General features: G+C 39.8%; 1 protein-coding gene across 14 annotated transcripts in view; it reads left to right on the forward strand.

Moving 5' to 3' along the window:
- Positions 1-14,175, forward strand: part of EYA1 (EYA transcriptional coactivator and phosphatase 1) — a 357,169-nt gene that overhangs the window by 240,011 nt on the left and 102,983 nt on the right. For 13 of the 14 annotated variants that reach the window (XM_021089240.1, XM_021089242.1, XM_021089241.1 and 10 more), the window contains 2 exons: positions 12,205-12,287; positions 12,705-12,891. The exons of the other annotated variant lie outside the window; for it this stretch is intronic. In XM_021089240.1, coding sequence (XP_020944899.1) covers positions 12,205-12,287; positions 12,705-12,891 — 270 coding nt within the window. The remainder of the gene's footprint in view (positions 1-12,204; positions 12,288-12,704; positions 12,892-14,175) is intronic. 14 annotated transcript variants of the gene reach the window in all.

A 14,175-nucleotide genomic window follows, 5' to 3' on the forward strand; every position in this document is an offset into this window, starting at 1 on the left:
AATATATGCAAAATATTCTCTGACATCAACCTTACAAATGTTTTCTCAGGTCAGTCTCCCAAAGCAACAGAAATAAGAGCAAAAAGAAACCAATTGCTTGGTTTTTTTTATCAAGTATGTTCCAAAGCAGTTTTCCCTTGTGTTCACACGAATAGGTGGAGCTGGATGGAGGCATGACAGCATCAAGGGAGGTTGTATAGCATGTCTTTCCAAGTGTTTTATTGCCCCAGAATAGCAGTGACGGTGGGGACATTCCTGTCATTCTATGGCAAGAAGGTGTCAGGATTCGCCATGATGGATAAGAGGATCCGCACAGATGCACAGGCTCGAAACCCAGAGGGCTGGGGAAACTCTGCTTTGTTTATTTTCTTGGAGGCTTTATTGCTCTCACTGAAAGGAAAAAATAACACCAATTCGAATGCCCTCTTTGTGTATAATGTTGTTGGTTCTGTTAAAGAGATCGGGGTTCCAGCCAGTGAGGAGAGACAAGAAAGAAGGGCTGAGCGTGGTTAACAGGACGTGGAGGGTGACAGCTCCTTGGCTCTCTGCACCTCGCTGATCTGGGCTCCTTATGAAGTGGGAACAATCCAATAATAATCCAGTAAGGGCAGCCACCTTGATTTCCTTTCGTCTGCCAGTCTACAGCTTCTCAAATAAATAGCAGCAGTGTTCCGGTTTATTAGCTTTTCTGAACCTCAAAATTGCTTAGCAAAATGCACTGAAAGTTTTTTGTAAATTTTTAGTAGAGTATAGTTGATTTACAATGCTGTGCCAATTTCTGCTGTACAGCAAAGTGATCCAGTCATACATATATATATATATATGACTTCTTACATTATCTTCCATCATGGTCTATTGCAAGACACTGGATATAGTTCCCTGTACTATACAGTAAGACCTCATTGTTTATCCATTCTAAGTGTAATAGTTTGCATCTACTAACCCCAAACTCCCAGTCCATCCCACTCTCTCTCTCCACTCCCTTGGCAAAGTTTTTTTGTTATCTGTAGAAAGGCTATTTTTTAAATTTTTTTATTTTTTGTCTTTTTGCCATTTTCTTGGGCTGCTCCCACGGCATATGGAGGTTCCCAGGTTAGGGGTCCAATCGGAGATGTAGCTGCCGGCCTACGCCAGAGCCACAGCAACACAGGATCCGAGCCACATCTGTGAACTAGACCACAGCTCACGGCAACACCGGATCATTAACCCACTGAGCAAGGGCAGGGATCGAACCCGCAACCTCATGGTTCCTAGTCGGATTTGTTAACCACTGTGCCACGACAGGAACTCCCAAGAAAGGCTATTTTTTGAAAGGAAAAATGCAAAACTCCAAAGATACAGTTTTAAGAAAATATCTATTAAAACTTTTTAATAGTCTGTTAATGATAAAGCACTTTGAAATTTGTACTTTCTGGCATAAGATGACAGGATAGAATTGTCATTGGTGAATTGCAGCTTACACAGATGAGCAAAATTTCTCCCTAATTGCTTTGCCAGTCTATTCACATTTATGTTTTACTTTGTGGCTTTTTTTTTTTTTTTTTTTTTTGGCATCCTAGAATTGTTTTCCTTAAGTTGATTTTTTAACAGTCATATTTTGTTGCAGATCCTTTGGTATCTTGTGTTATTTCACATGACAGGTGTTGAAAATTGTATGGCAACCTTTTGAAATCCAGTAAGAGCGATAATTCATCAGTGATCGATACCAGTGTATTGTCAATATGACTTGGTTTTGATTAAAACGTACAGAAATTGATCAAGAAAGATAACGCTCAATGCTTTGCAATCTTTATTGCCTTCATGCAACATGGTCTTTGGGATCTAAAAACTGATATAAAAAAGGAAAATCTGGTCATTTAAAATCCTTTTTATAAGAAAATGGGAAAGCTGCTTTTCAATAGCCCATCTGGCCCTCAGAGGCTTTTCCCTGGGGAGCTGGGCTGACTTCTGCCACATAGATCGTGCCCGATGATGGACATAGCCCGTGGCAAAGAGGCCAGGGAAGGAAAGCAAATGGACCTCTGTGAAAATACACGAGGGATAAATAGCATCCTGCTTGCCCAGTAAGTGCTAGAAAATGCTCTAAAACACGGGAAGTAGAGACAGGCCCCAGCAGGTTCCAGCATTCTTAGGTTGGCTGGGATTTGGGTTTTTAATGTGAGTCCTTGTTCTCTGTGAAGTAGACCTTTGACCTCCACATTACCTTTTTTTCCTTTTCTTTTCTTTTTTGAAGTTTTTTGAAGTTATAGCTGGGCAGGGTTCTCCGGGTTCAATCACACACACAACTTTGATTTCGTATTTTAAATTATGTCATAAATCAACATAGAGTGGGTTCTTCTTAACTATGAAAAACTAGTAAGGATTTATTAATGCAGGGTTGGAGGGGTTGGTTTACGTTTAAACAACCATTGCTTAGCACCTATAGGACTCGGTGGCCACACCGGGTCTTCTGGCAAGACTGTTTCTTGTTTGTCACGGTTGACAAGACCACTACTCTTTGCCTCTAGGAACGAACCCCTGATGGCGACAAGAAAGCCAGTCTTTCTATATGCTAGGCCTGGACACCTTTATGTAATTTACTTTGAAAATGACTTAGCAGCCTCAAGAGTTACAATGAAGAAGTCTTTTAGAAATGAAATTGTTTGATTCCAGATTTATTTGTGAAATGTCTCAGATGCCCTTGTCTCTACCCTTTGTGTGTCCGTTGATGTTTGTGTAGCCAAAAATTTATACCGCGTTTCTCTCCCTGCTTTTCCCCTTTGGTAACCATAAATTTGTGTTCTCTGTCTGTGAGTCTTTCTGTTTTGTAAATAAGTTCATTTATATCCTTTTTTTGTTGTTGTTGTTTTTGTTTTTTTGCCTTTTCTGGGGCCGCTCCTGCGGCACATGGAGGTTCCCAGGCTAGGGGTCCAATTGGAGCTGTAGCCACAGCAACTCAGGATCCGAGCCCGCATCTGCAATCTACACCACAGGTCACGGCAACGCCGGATCCTTAACCCTCTGAACAAAGCCAGGGATCGAACCCGCAACCTCATGGTTCCTAGTTGGATTCATTAACCACTGAGCCACAACGGGAACTCCAATCCTATTTTTGATTCCACATGTAAGTAGTTAACAGATACAAATTATGTATACACTAGATAAACAACAGGGACCTACTGTATAGCTCAGGGAACTATATTTAGTATCTTGTAATAACGTATAATGAAAAAAATACATATATAATTGAATCACTTTGCTGTACATCAGAAATGAATACAGCATTATAAATCAACTATACTTTAATAAAAAAATGAAAATACCACTTTTCACAATATATAATTATTTTCAGCATTACCGAATCAGAATATCTAAAGGGTGGATTTCATGTGGTAGAATGGTCAACAGCAATCTGGAAGTGGAGCTAATGGTCCGTCCTTGACTGGGAATTATTAGACAAGGAAGTTGTCATTCTCTCTGCTTTTTTGGAAAGTGGCAAGGATCCTGCCTCACCTGCTTTACATTCAGATGTGACCAATAACCTGAGACAATGGATGTGAAAACTGTTAAATATAAATGTACCGTAAGAGTTCCCATCATGGCTCAGTGGAAACGAATCTGACTGGTATCCATGAGGATGAGGGTTTGATCCCTGGCCTCGCTCAGTGGGTTAAGGATCCAGTCTTGCCGTGAGCTGTGGTGTAAATCATAGACGTGGCTCAGATCTGGCATTGCTGTGACTGTGGTATAGGCTGGCAGCTGTAGCTCCCATTCAACCCCTAGCCTGGGAACTTCCATATGCTGTGGGTGTGGCCCAAAAAAAAAAAAAAAAGGCAACAAATACAAAAATAAATAAAAATACCATAAAACATAGGCTGCTACTGCATTCTGATTTTGAGATTTTTTTTCCCTATCCAAACAAGACTCTTATTTTCATGAATATACCCATCATATACCAATCTCTGAGCTAGATCAGTGAGACTTTATGAGCTGTTCACAATCCATGATGTTTAATTAATTTAAGATTTTATTTGGTTTAAAACTGCTTGATTTTATTTCTGGAAATTCAGAAATATTTCAGATCCTTCCAGAAAGTGCTAATAGTTCCTGCATTTAATGTTCTTCATATAATTTACATCTAAAATAGTGCCTATAACTAGTTTTTGAAGATAAGCCTTTATACACCATCTAGTATAAAAGAAACCAGTGATGTGTGTATCCTTCAGGTTAAATCAGAGATGAACAATTGTTATTTGATTATTTCTCCTTTCCCCACTGTCTTTTTCAATGTTGAACAAACAAGGAAGTTGAGACCTTTTTCTTTCCTGATGTCTTCACATCACCCCAAACAGCCTTCTATCATCACCACAAAAAATAGAAATAATGGAAAGGTTTTTTCCTGTTCCTATACCTGATTCTTTTTTGTCTGTTTGTTTGTTTCTTAGGACTGCACCCACAGCATGTGAAAGTTCCCAGTCTAGGAGTCAAACTGGAACTGCAGCTACCAACCTACACCACAGCCGCGACAGCTCTGGACCTGAGCTGTGTCTTCGACCTACACTGCTGCCCATGGCAAACGTCAGATCCTTAGCCCACTGAGTGAGGCCAGGGATTGAACCCACATCCTCATGGATACTAGTTGGGTTCATTACCGCTGAGCCACAATGGGAACTCCCCTGTTCCTATCCCTGATTCTTTATGACAGTTGTATCCTTACTGCTTTCTGTTGTCACTGCCACCCTGGATTGCATCTCTCAAGTACCAGTTCTGTCTTCTGTGGGAGCCTACATGAAACCCTCCAAAGGCACAAGTCAGACACAGTTTCTCCTTTTCCATGTGAGACAGGTGAATAAATCTGACACATGAATTTGAGGACCTTATAATCAGAATGAAAACAAAGCTAATGAGGGTTTGTTTAGTCCTGTAATAAGAACAAGGGTATCAGTTATTAGTGAGCTCAAGTTCCCAGAAGGTAAGATCAGAGCAGGGAAAGTTTCTTGGGAAGAGAGAAGTTCATCCTTCAAGATAGCAGATGGCAATAGAGGGAAGCATTAAACAAGAAGAACAAGAAGGAGTAAGATGAGTTTTCAGGATAGCAGGGGCCCAGCCTCAATGCCTGTGATGAGCTGTGAATAGGCAAGCTCTAGGAAGCGGCTCGGTCAGCCCATTCCTCTCCTCGGCTCCTCCCTCCCCAACTGTCCACCCCAAACCCCGGCCCCCCATCTGCAGGTCCAGGTATATCCTTGCATTTAGAATAGCTGTCCCCCACCTCCTCCAGGGCTTACCAGGAGAATCAGAATCATAACATTTCCTGTGTCCCAGTGTCCTAACATTGGTACGTTTAGCCTTCCGATTCTTGGGTGTTTCCAACAAAGAATGCCATTTCTTTCCCCAAACTGTTATTCTTTTCTTCAACAAATGATTGAGAAACTCCTGTCACCCAACTTTGTCTCTCTTCCTACTTCCCTGTATAACCTTCCACTCTCTGATCGTCTCTTTGGGGTTGTTTATCCTCGTCTCATGCCTGGAATACACTTCTTGACATTTTCTGCGTCTGTTTTCGTTGCCTTCACTGAGCAGCTCCACCTCAGAACTTATGTGGCCCACATAGGTCACACAAGCTGATGTTTCTTGGGGTTGTTTTCAGGAGAGTGTGCATTTTTGAACTGTCCTCAAGGGGCAGACTCATGACTCGCACTTTGTTTGGTCCACAACACCCTCTAAAGTAGTCATGGAGCCTAGGAAGCCAATTTGAGGTTCCCATAGATGCTGTCAACGAACTAACTTGAACAGTTTTTGTTTTGTTCTAGTAACATATGCAATCTGCAATCTTCCCATTCAGAATATCAAAGTTCTCAACTTTAAGAGGAAGGCAATGGCACGAAAAGAACTTCGTCTCTTATAGATGTTCTGAAAGGAAAGATTTTTCCAGATTTTTCTAGATTTTTCCTAGAGATGACCATTTCCCCTCCCTGCCAAAAAAAAAAAGTGTGGCTATGATTTTATACTGTACTAAATATTTAAACAGGTAAGATTTTCCTTTTATCTAATGAGGACGAAGGTATCCCCACTGCCACCCCACTTGACGAAGACCTTAATTCCAAACTCTACCAAGAATAATACTGGGCTTTATAGGAGCTTCATCTGAACCAGTCTCTGCCAAACTCTTTGAGAAAGAATGGGTTCTAAAGGGGAATTCTTTCTACTTGGGGAGAATTTTGTGATATAAGATTACCTAAAATGGAGAACAGTTTGTCATAGAATATTTCTGTTCTCTTTATTTAGAGGTGACTTTTCATGTAGAGTCATTTGTGTCTAGGAAGGAAAATACTTCTGTATGGTTTTGGTAAATGAATTCTCATTACGAAGCCTAAGTCTCTGACTTAAAGTGGTAAGTGAAGACTCAGAGGATCAAGCAGAAACTCTTCGAGGAGGGATCCTGATGGAAGAAGATCTGTTTTTCCTGGTCATGTCTTTGCTTTTTCTTCCCTACAGCATCCATGTTCAAGCATGTATCAGCATCTGGCACAGGGCCGCCTTCTACACAGATACGCCTCTTCTCCTGGGCCTGTGTAGAGTAAGAAGTGGATTTAGGAGCTGTACATGAAGGCTTTCTTGGGAGCCTCATCCTTGCTCTTTTGCCTTTGCTTTGTGGTTTTCTAAGCTTGGGGAGAAATTCATCTGGTGGTACACCCAGTCTGTATCAGATCTGCTATCAGAGTGAGACCCTTTACCCCTCAGGAGCTATGTTTAGCAGCTCAAGGTCCATAAATACCCAAAACAGTCTCTGAGAAGCTTCCATTCTGTAAATGCTTGATGAGTGTGATTATTTTCCTAATGTAAAGACAAAGCTTATACTGGTGTGGTTTTTTGCAGCAGTTGCTAAAACACCAAGTGAATTGGTTCTAAAACCTAGTGGCTAGAAATCAGAGGCTCTGGATGTTTGGTAACCCCGCGGATTTTCAGGTCACATCCTCCTCCTCCTGGTCAATAAGATGGTGATTCCTGTGTCTGAGGAGGGGCCTAGATTTGCACCATTTTTTTTTTGTCTTTTTGTCTTTTTAGGGCCGCACCCACAGCATATGGAGGTTCCCAGGCTAGGGGTCCAATTGGAGCTGTAGCCACCAGCCTACGCCACAGCAACACCCGATCCGAGCCACATCTGCGACCTACACCACAACTCACTGCAACGCCAGATCCTCAACCATTTTAACAAGCACCTCCTGGTGATTCTGTGGCAAGTTGTTAGTCATATGTTGAATATGTTGCTAAAAATTTTGAAAAGCAAAAGAACCCTGGTAACTTTGAGAGGTAATATACTATGCAGGTGAAGAGCTTCAATTCTGGAGCCAGATGGCTTGGGATTGAATCTTGGGTCTGCCGTACCTGCTTGTTATCTTAGGCAGTCTCCTCTTCTGTAAAATGGGATATGATAGTAGCTACCTGAGGGGGTGGTTATGAGGGCTTGTGAGTTGTAACATATAAAATATGTGATTTGGGTCTGGCTCAGAATAAGCATTCAGCATGTTTTAAGTACTATTGTTTGTTCTTGTCACTTCTGTTTTGATTCTGTGTTTGCTTTCTATGTTGTTTTGGTTTTGTTTTATTTTCATCCTCGGAGTGATCCCTAGGAAAACCTTAGTGAATTTCAGAACTTCCCATAAAGCAGTAGAGAATAGGATAAAAGGACATGAGAAACCGTTGTGTTCACTCTGAAACCACTCAGAGCTGCATTAATTTCTCTTCCACCCCATGGCAGCTATATGACCATAACTTAAGCATCTGTTTCCCTGTAGTGTCGAGTTATTGTACAGATAAAGGATGTAAAAGATGAACTTCCTCCTGACATAGAGCAAGCTTTCAATGCATGTTATCCAGTCATGTTGTCCATATACATTATATCGAATATACGCATGGCACAGAGATAGGGAGAGTGAGAGAGAAAAATTCAGTAATCCAGGTTTAGGAAGAAAGAGACGAGGGGAATTCAGGGAAGTTTTTTCTCAAGAAAGGAGTTTCTAGTCCGTGGTGAATTGGGAAGTTGATTACAAGTTAGCCAGGGTACAGTGGGAGGGAGGGAGAGGTACAAAGAGTAATTTTAAGAGAAACATGTTTCCCTACTGTGAGGCTGGAAGATATATCGGGGGTGGAGGGGAGGGGGTCGGTCAGGGTTGCTGGGAAGAGCCCAGAGAAATCTAAGAGACAAACTGAGATCAGACCAGCTAGCGCCTAACATATAAGCCCTGGTAAGGAGTTTGAATTTTATTCTGAGGGTAGTAGGGGGCAGTTACTTTTATAACAAGCAAGTGAGAAGACAAGATATGCATGTTAGAGAAAGTATTCTGCTGCTTGTGTGAAGAATGAACCAGAGGGGACCAGAAGATGGGCAGGAAACCATGAAAGGAGACTACTGGAGAAATCAGTGCTGGTGCCCTGGACTGAAAGTTTGCAGTTCCCTTTGCCAAAGTCCTGCGGGGAGGCGGGTGAGGTGGCCCTGCAGGCCTGATTCTGGGGGTTAAAAATTAATATCGCCTGAGCCTGATTATCCAGTATGTCCACCTCTGCCCCAAGTAAGTTAGACCCTGGTGGAAGTTGCATTAAGCCTCCTAGGCCACTGGAGTACCATTAAACTCCTGCGTCTGCGTATGAAATGGAATGGAATCTCAGCCTGCAGTCAGCCAGTAAATGAGTATAACTTATGTTGAATTCCAGCTAATGTACAGTCGTAGAAGTAGCATGGAGTCTGGAAATTCCCTCGGGTACCATTTAGAGTACTGAACTGTGATTTACTTGGTCAGACCCCAGTGGCCTCTATGTGCCAATATTGCTTCCATGGTCTTTTCTACTTTGTTCCAGGGAATAACTTATGGAATGAAAACATCCATTTTTAAAATATATTTTCTCTATCTTGTTCATTTTCTTGGTGGATGGGGATTATTGAGGTCAGTATTTATTGTTCACAAATGTCTTGTATAAATGAAAGTAGCAAGTCATAACCTAAAAATGTGTAGTTTAAATGAAAAGAACAAGTCATAACCCAAAGCACGTTTTCCAATCAGATACATGTAATAGTTAAATTAAAGCGTTGTTTTGTTTTTTTCCGCAAAGTATTGATCTTCACACACCTACCCAAAATAAATTGGAATTTTTTACAAGGAATTTTTAAATGTTCATTATAAGTTCGTGATGTATATATTGAATATTAATTGTTCCCTGACACACAAATATGCAGAGTGAGTCATATGCCTATAAAGTCCAATGTTAAAAAATCAAACAACTAATGTTGACTTGATAAGTCCTATGAGAGCCAAACCTAAATCTTAGTCCTTCTCTCATTCTCACCCCAGTCCATATTTAATGTTTGTTTAATGAATATGTAGTTGCTTCGTGCAGATGAATATCCATATGGGAGGCTTGTCTATTGCAGCCCCAATATTCATAGTAGAATAAGTATTAGTAGTGTGAGAACTCTCTGCTTATCTGTGATAGGTGTTCCAGGGACCTTCAACAACTGATATTCCCAAAACTTGCAAATGGGGAAACCTCAAGCATGCATCTGTGATGAGTAAATTTAAAACGTTCTTCGGAACTATTTTCCCTTTGTAGTAAAAACAATGAATCCTTGCATCAGGTTTTTAAAGTTCAGAGATGCTTGATAAGTAAGCAGGAAAAGGAATTTTACATAGGTAAAGAGATTAAGTCCTATTTATGTAGCTTGAGACTGTAAACAAGGAAATGATACATAAATTCAGTGGAGATGTTTGGAAATGTTTACTGGAATAAACAGTAACGGTTCTGAACATTTGTGTGTAACTGTGGATTGTGCATTGTGTTTTCCAAAACATTACCTCATTTGATCTGTTTAAGAAGCCTATGAAATAGAGTTTGTGCAGATAGGGAAATTATATCTTAGAGTGGTTAGGTGATTTGTCCAGTCCAAATAGCTCATAAGTAATGCTTGCAGTTGCCAAGGGTTGGGGGAGGGAGTGGAAAGGACTGGGTTAGAGGATGCAAGCTGTTACATTTAGAATGGATAAGCAATGAGGTCCTACTGTACAGCACAGGGAACTATATCCAGTCCTTTGTGATAGAACATCATGGAAGATAATATGAGAAAAAGAATGTATATGTATGTGTGACTAGGTCACTTTGCTGTATAGCAGAAATTGGCAGAACGTTGTAAATCAACTATAATTTAAAACAAATTTTAAAAGTAATGAACTGGAAACTCTAATCTGTCTTTTTTGACTCTTAAACTAGTACTTAAATGTTCAGTAGCAAGTAAATAATTGGCACATATTAACCACCACATCATACCTGGAGGCGTCTGTGACCAGTTGTTCACTTTGAAGCCTTTCTCCTTAAACTGCCAACACATTTACTGCCTAGACTGGTTATTTGCTATAACACTATGGTTTTGACAAAAATGGTTTTTCTATTTACAGAAGTAACACAGGTTCTAGGTAGAAAATTTTAAATGTATGTTGGCTCCATCAGTGTATGTGACCCAAATTGCACCCCTCCATAGATTCTAAGATTTAGGGGCTTTTTTTGTGTGTGTCTTTTTAGGGCTGCACCTGCAGCATATGAAGGCTCCCAGGCTAGGGGTCAAATTGGAGCTGTAGCTGCCAGCCTACACCACAGCCACAGCAACGCAGGATACAAACCACAGCTCACGGCAACCCTGGATCCTTAACTCACTAAGCGAGGCCAGGGATCGAACCCGCATCCTCATGGATGCTAGTCAGATTCATTTCCGCTGAGCCACAACGGGAACTCTTGGAGGCTTTTTACAAATATTTTATGCTTTTAAAAATATTTGTAATGAGATTGCAAAAAAGATATTTTTACTGCTTTAGTTTTTATTTTAACCAGTTAGTATGAAGCTATGTCAGTAAATGTCATTATGACACTACTTCAACAACTTCATAATATTCACGTTTCCAAATAATACCTATTGAGAACTTGGGGATGCTTTTTCTGTTTTGTTATTGGAAACAACACTAGGGAACATCTTTTCTAACTACCTGGTTGTACAAATCCATGTTTTTTTCTTTAGAGTAAATGCATAGCAATAACATTGCTGGGTTAAACGATATATAAAATTTCTCGAGCATGACCAAATAGCCCAATAACTTGTTCTATTTAAATTGCTATCTTTTCATGTATGAATGCCAATTTTTTACACATTTGCCAATCCCTGATCTTTTTCAAAAAGTCATTGCCAAAATAGTCATAAAAATAGTGCCTTGTTGCTTTGCATGGTTTAACAATAAGATAGTAAAAGATTTCCTCTTTTGTTTGAATCCTGCATAACCCATGAAGACATTCAATAAATAGGATGTTACCTGCACAGCACATGTAATATATAAAACTTGGCTCATGTTCCTCTTTGATTTTTGTTTTTATCAAATACTTCAAGTGCTTTTATTCATTCTTCTGTGAAATGAAATAATCAGCTTGTTCAGAAGGCCACTCAACATGGCAAGTATGTTCTGGAAAGCATTTTGGGTTTTGGGAAGTAGCATCATAGTTTTTGAGCTAGCAGAAACTTTGACTTTAACATCTATGAGATCCCGTCATGGCTCAGCGGAAACAAATCTGACAGGTAACTATGAAGATGCAGGTTCGATCCCTGGCCTCGCTCAGTAGGTTAGGGATCTAGCATTGTCATGAGCTGTGGTGTAGGTCAAAAACAAGGCTCAGATCCTGAGTTGCTGTGGCTGTGGTGTAGGCCGGCAGCTGTAGCTCCAATTGGACCCTAGCCTAGGAATCGCCATATGCCACGGTGCAGCCCTAAAAAAGACAAAAAATAAAATTAAAAAAAAAAAGAAAGATCATCTAATCTGATCCCATTACTTTACAATAAGCATATTTAATGTAAAGATGTGAAAAATCCTGTCGTGCTTTACAAATTGAAATGGAAGACCTGAAGTCTAATGTTTTCTGCACACATGTGTAATTTTGTCCAGAGTTGATATGAGTTCCTCATGTCCTCCTAAATTTAAACCTCTTTACTTTTTAGTTCTTCGTAGTATAGGGAAACCATGCTTGTCAATCATTTTAAGAAAACGAAATTTTAGCCATGTCATTGGATTCTGGTTTTTGAAGCTCAACCAAATGCATTTGCAGTAAACTCCAACTCTGCCTTATCTAAAGAATAATTTCCTACATGGGCACATTACACAGCCTAGTCAACCATATTTCTTTTTCATTTTGTTTTAGGTAGCAGTTTTACAACATCATCAGGATTATACACAGGAAATAATTCACTCACAAATTCCTCTGGATTTAACAGTTCACAGCAGGTAATTTAAAAAGCCAATTTAACTTCTGAAATTTGGGAAAAAAATTCAACAGATGATTTTCTTAGAAAGAAAGATCTGTTTATATTACACTGTAGGTAAGAGCTTTCTGAAGCCTTCCAGGAGTTTTTTTTTCCCACCTTTAAACAAAACCTCTGTAGCAATTTTTTAGGGTGGTTTTATTTGGTTTGGGGATTGATTTAATTTTACCTAGTAATGCATCATGGAATAGAAGAAATATGAAGAGTGATCTGATCTTACCTAAAATTTATTTGCAAATCTGCACACACGCATCAGTGCGTGTTCCTTTGTGAATTCCGGGAAGACAGAAACACAAACCTATTCACGCTTATACTCTGGAATGTAAACAGTAAGTGGCAGTGTTCTGACAGGTGACGCTTATGTGCTCTGATTTGGTAGGACTATCCATCTTATCCCAGCTTCGGCCAGGGTCAGTACGCACAGTATTATAACAGCTCTCCATATCCAGCACATTATATGACAGGCAGCAACACCAGCCCTACGACGCCGTCCACAAACGCCACTTACCAGCTTCAGGAACCACCATCTGGCATCACCAGTCAAGCAGTTACCGATCCCGCAGCAGGTAATTACATGCATTTTATTAGTCCTGCCGGCTGTCTTTCTGGGGGTTTAAATGCATTTTTCCACAGTCATAGATTCATGCAGTGGTTGCACACTTTTGACAAGTTTTGGCAGGCCCTTAATATAAATCTGGCAGCGTGTTTGCGGCATTAACTTTATTTGCATTTATTGTTATTGGCTTAAAAATTTTAATATAAAGTATATAACTTCAAAGGTATGAGATTGAGGTTTTATTTAGTTGTAAATATAGTCAATTTTTAGGCTATATGTTTCACTTTTTAGATGCATAATTATAAATATTTAACTATAATTCTTAACTATAATTATAACTAATGTGTTGACCTGTGAATGAGAAAATAAATGACATCCCCTTGAACTTAATGTTTGCCATCATTAAATATTTAATGTTTTTCACAAAACCAAATAGTATCCAAGGGTTGATCATGGACAACAGTAATTCTCTTGGGCCGCCCTTTCCTGTTCACGACCTGCCTCACTGTGAAGGTTCTAACAGGCCATCTGAATTGTGGGCGTTTTTTCGTTCTTCTGAACAAGCCTTGATGGGCCCTTTCGTATTTTAAATGAAAGTCTTTTCATCTCTGGAAGTTTTTTTGCTATGTCTTCCATGCTTCTTCCCCTCTGTTAATTCTTTTTGGAATTCTCAATAGTGTATGCTTGATTTCCTGAACTGGTCTCTGCTTATGTTTCTTATGTTTCCTCTTGTACTTCTTGCATCCGTGTCGTAACTTTTTTCCAACGTGGTCTCTCCTTTCATAGATTCTGAGATGAGCTATTATCCTCAAAGAAACAGTGGGGTGGTTTTCCCTTTGCCTTTTATTTTATTCCTAGAGCCAAAGAGCACTGTGTCAGATTAAAAGGGTCTTACATTCTCAGACTTACGTCTATGATGGGATCATAGTGTGATAATTCTAGGTGCTTAGCCCAAATTGGGGCAGGGGTGGCGGGGACTCTTATGTAGTAGATGCTAATTTAAATTTTGACTGTAGGTTTATCTTATAAATCTTAGCAAATGACCCTCCCCCAAACTCCTTTAAAGTGTTTAGTTGTCCACTACATTTTCTCCTAAATGCATGCAAATGTTTTTTTTTCCCTAAAATAGGAAGTTAAATCAATTCCTACTCTTGTATTCCAACTAACTATAAATACTGACTCTTTCTGCTGCACAGCTCACCTCTAAACATGGTTATCCTTGGTCATCGTATTCCATTTACTTTTATTTTAAAAAATTAGTTGGATATAATATTTCTCACTTAGTTCACAGGTA

Source organism: Sus scrofa, chromosome 4 (assembly GCF_000003025.6).
Source record: "Sus scrofa isolate TJ Tabasco breed Duroc chromosome 4, Sscrofa11.1, whole genome shotgun sequence".
Lineage (NCBI taxonomy): Eukaryota > Metazoa > Chordata > Mammalia > Artiodactyla > Suidae > Sus > Sus scrofa.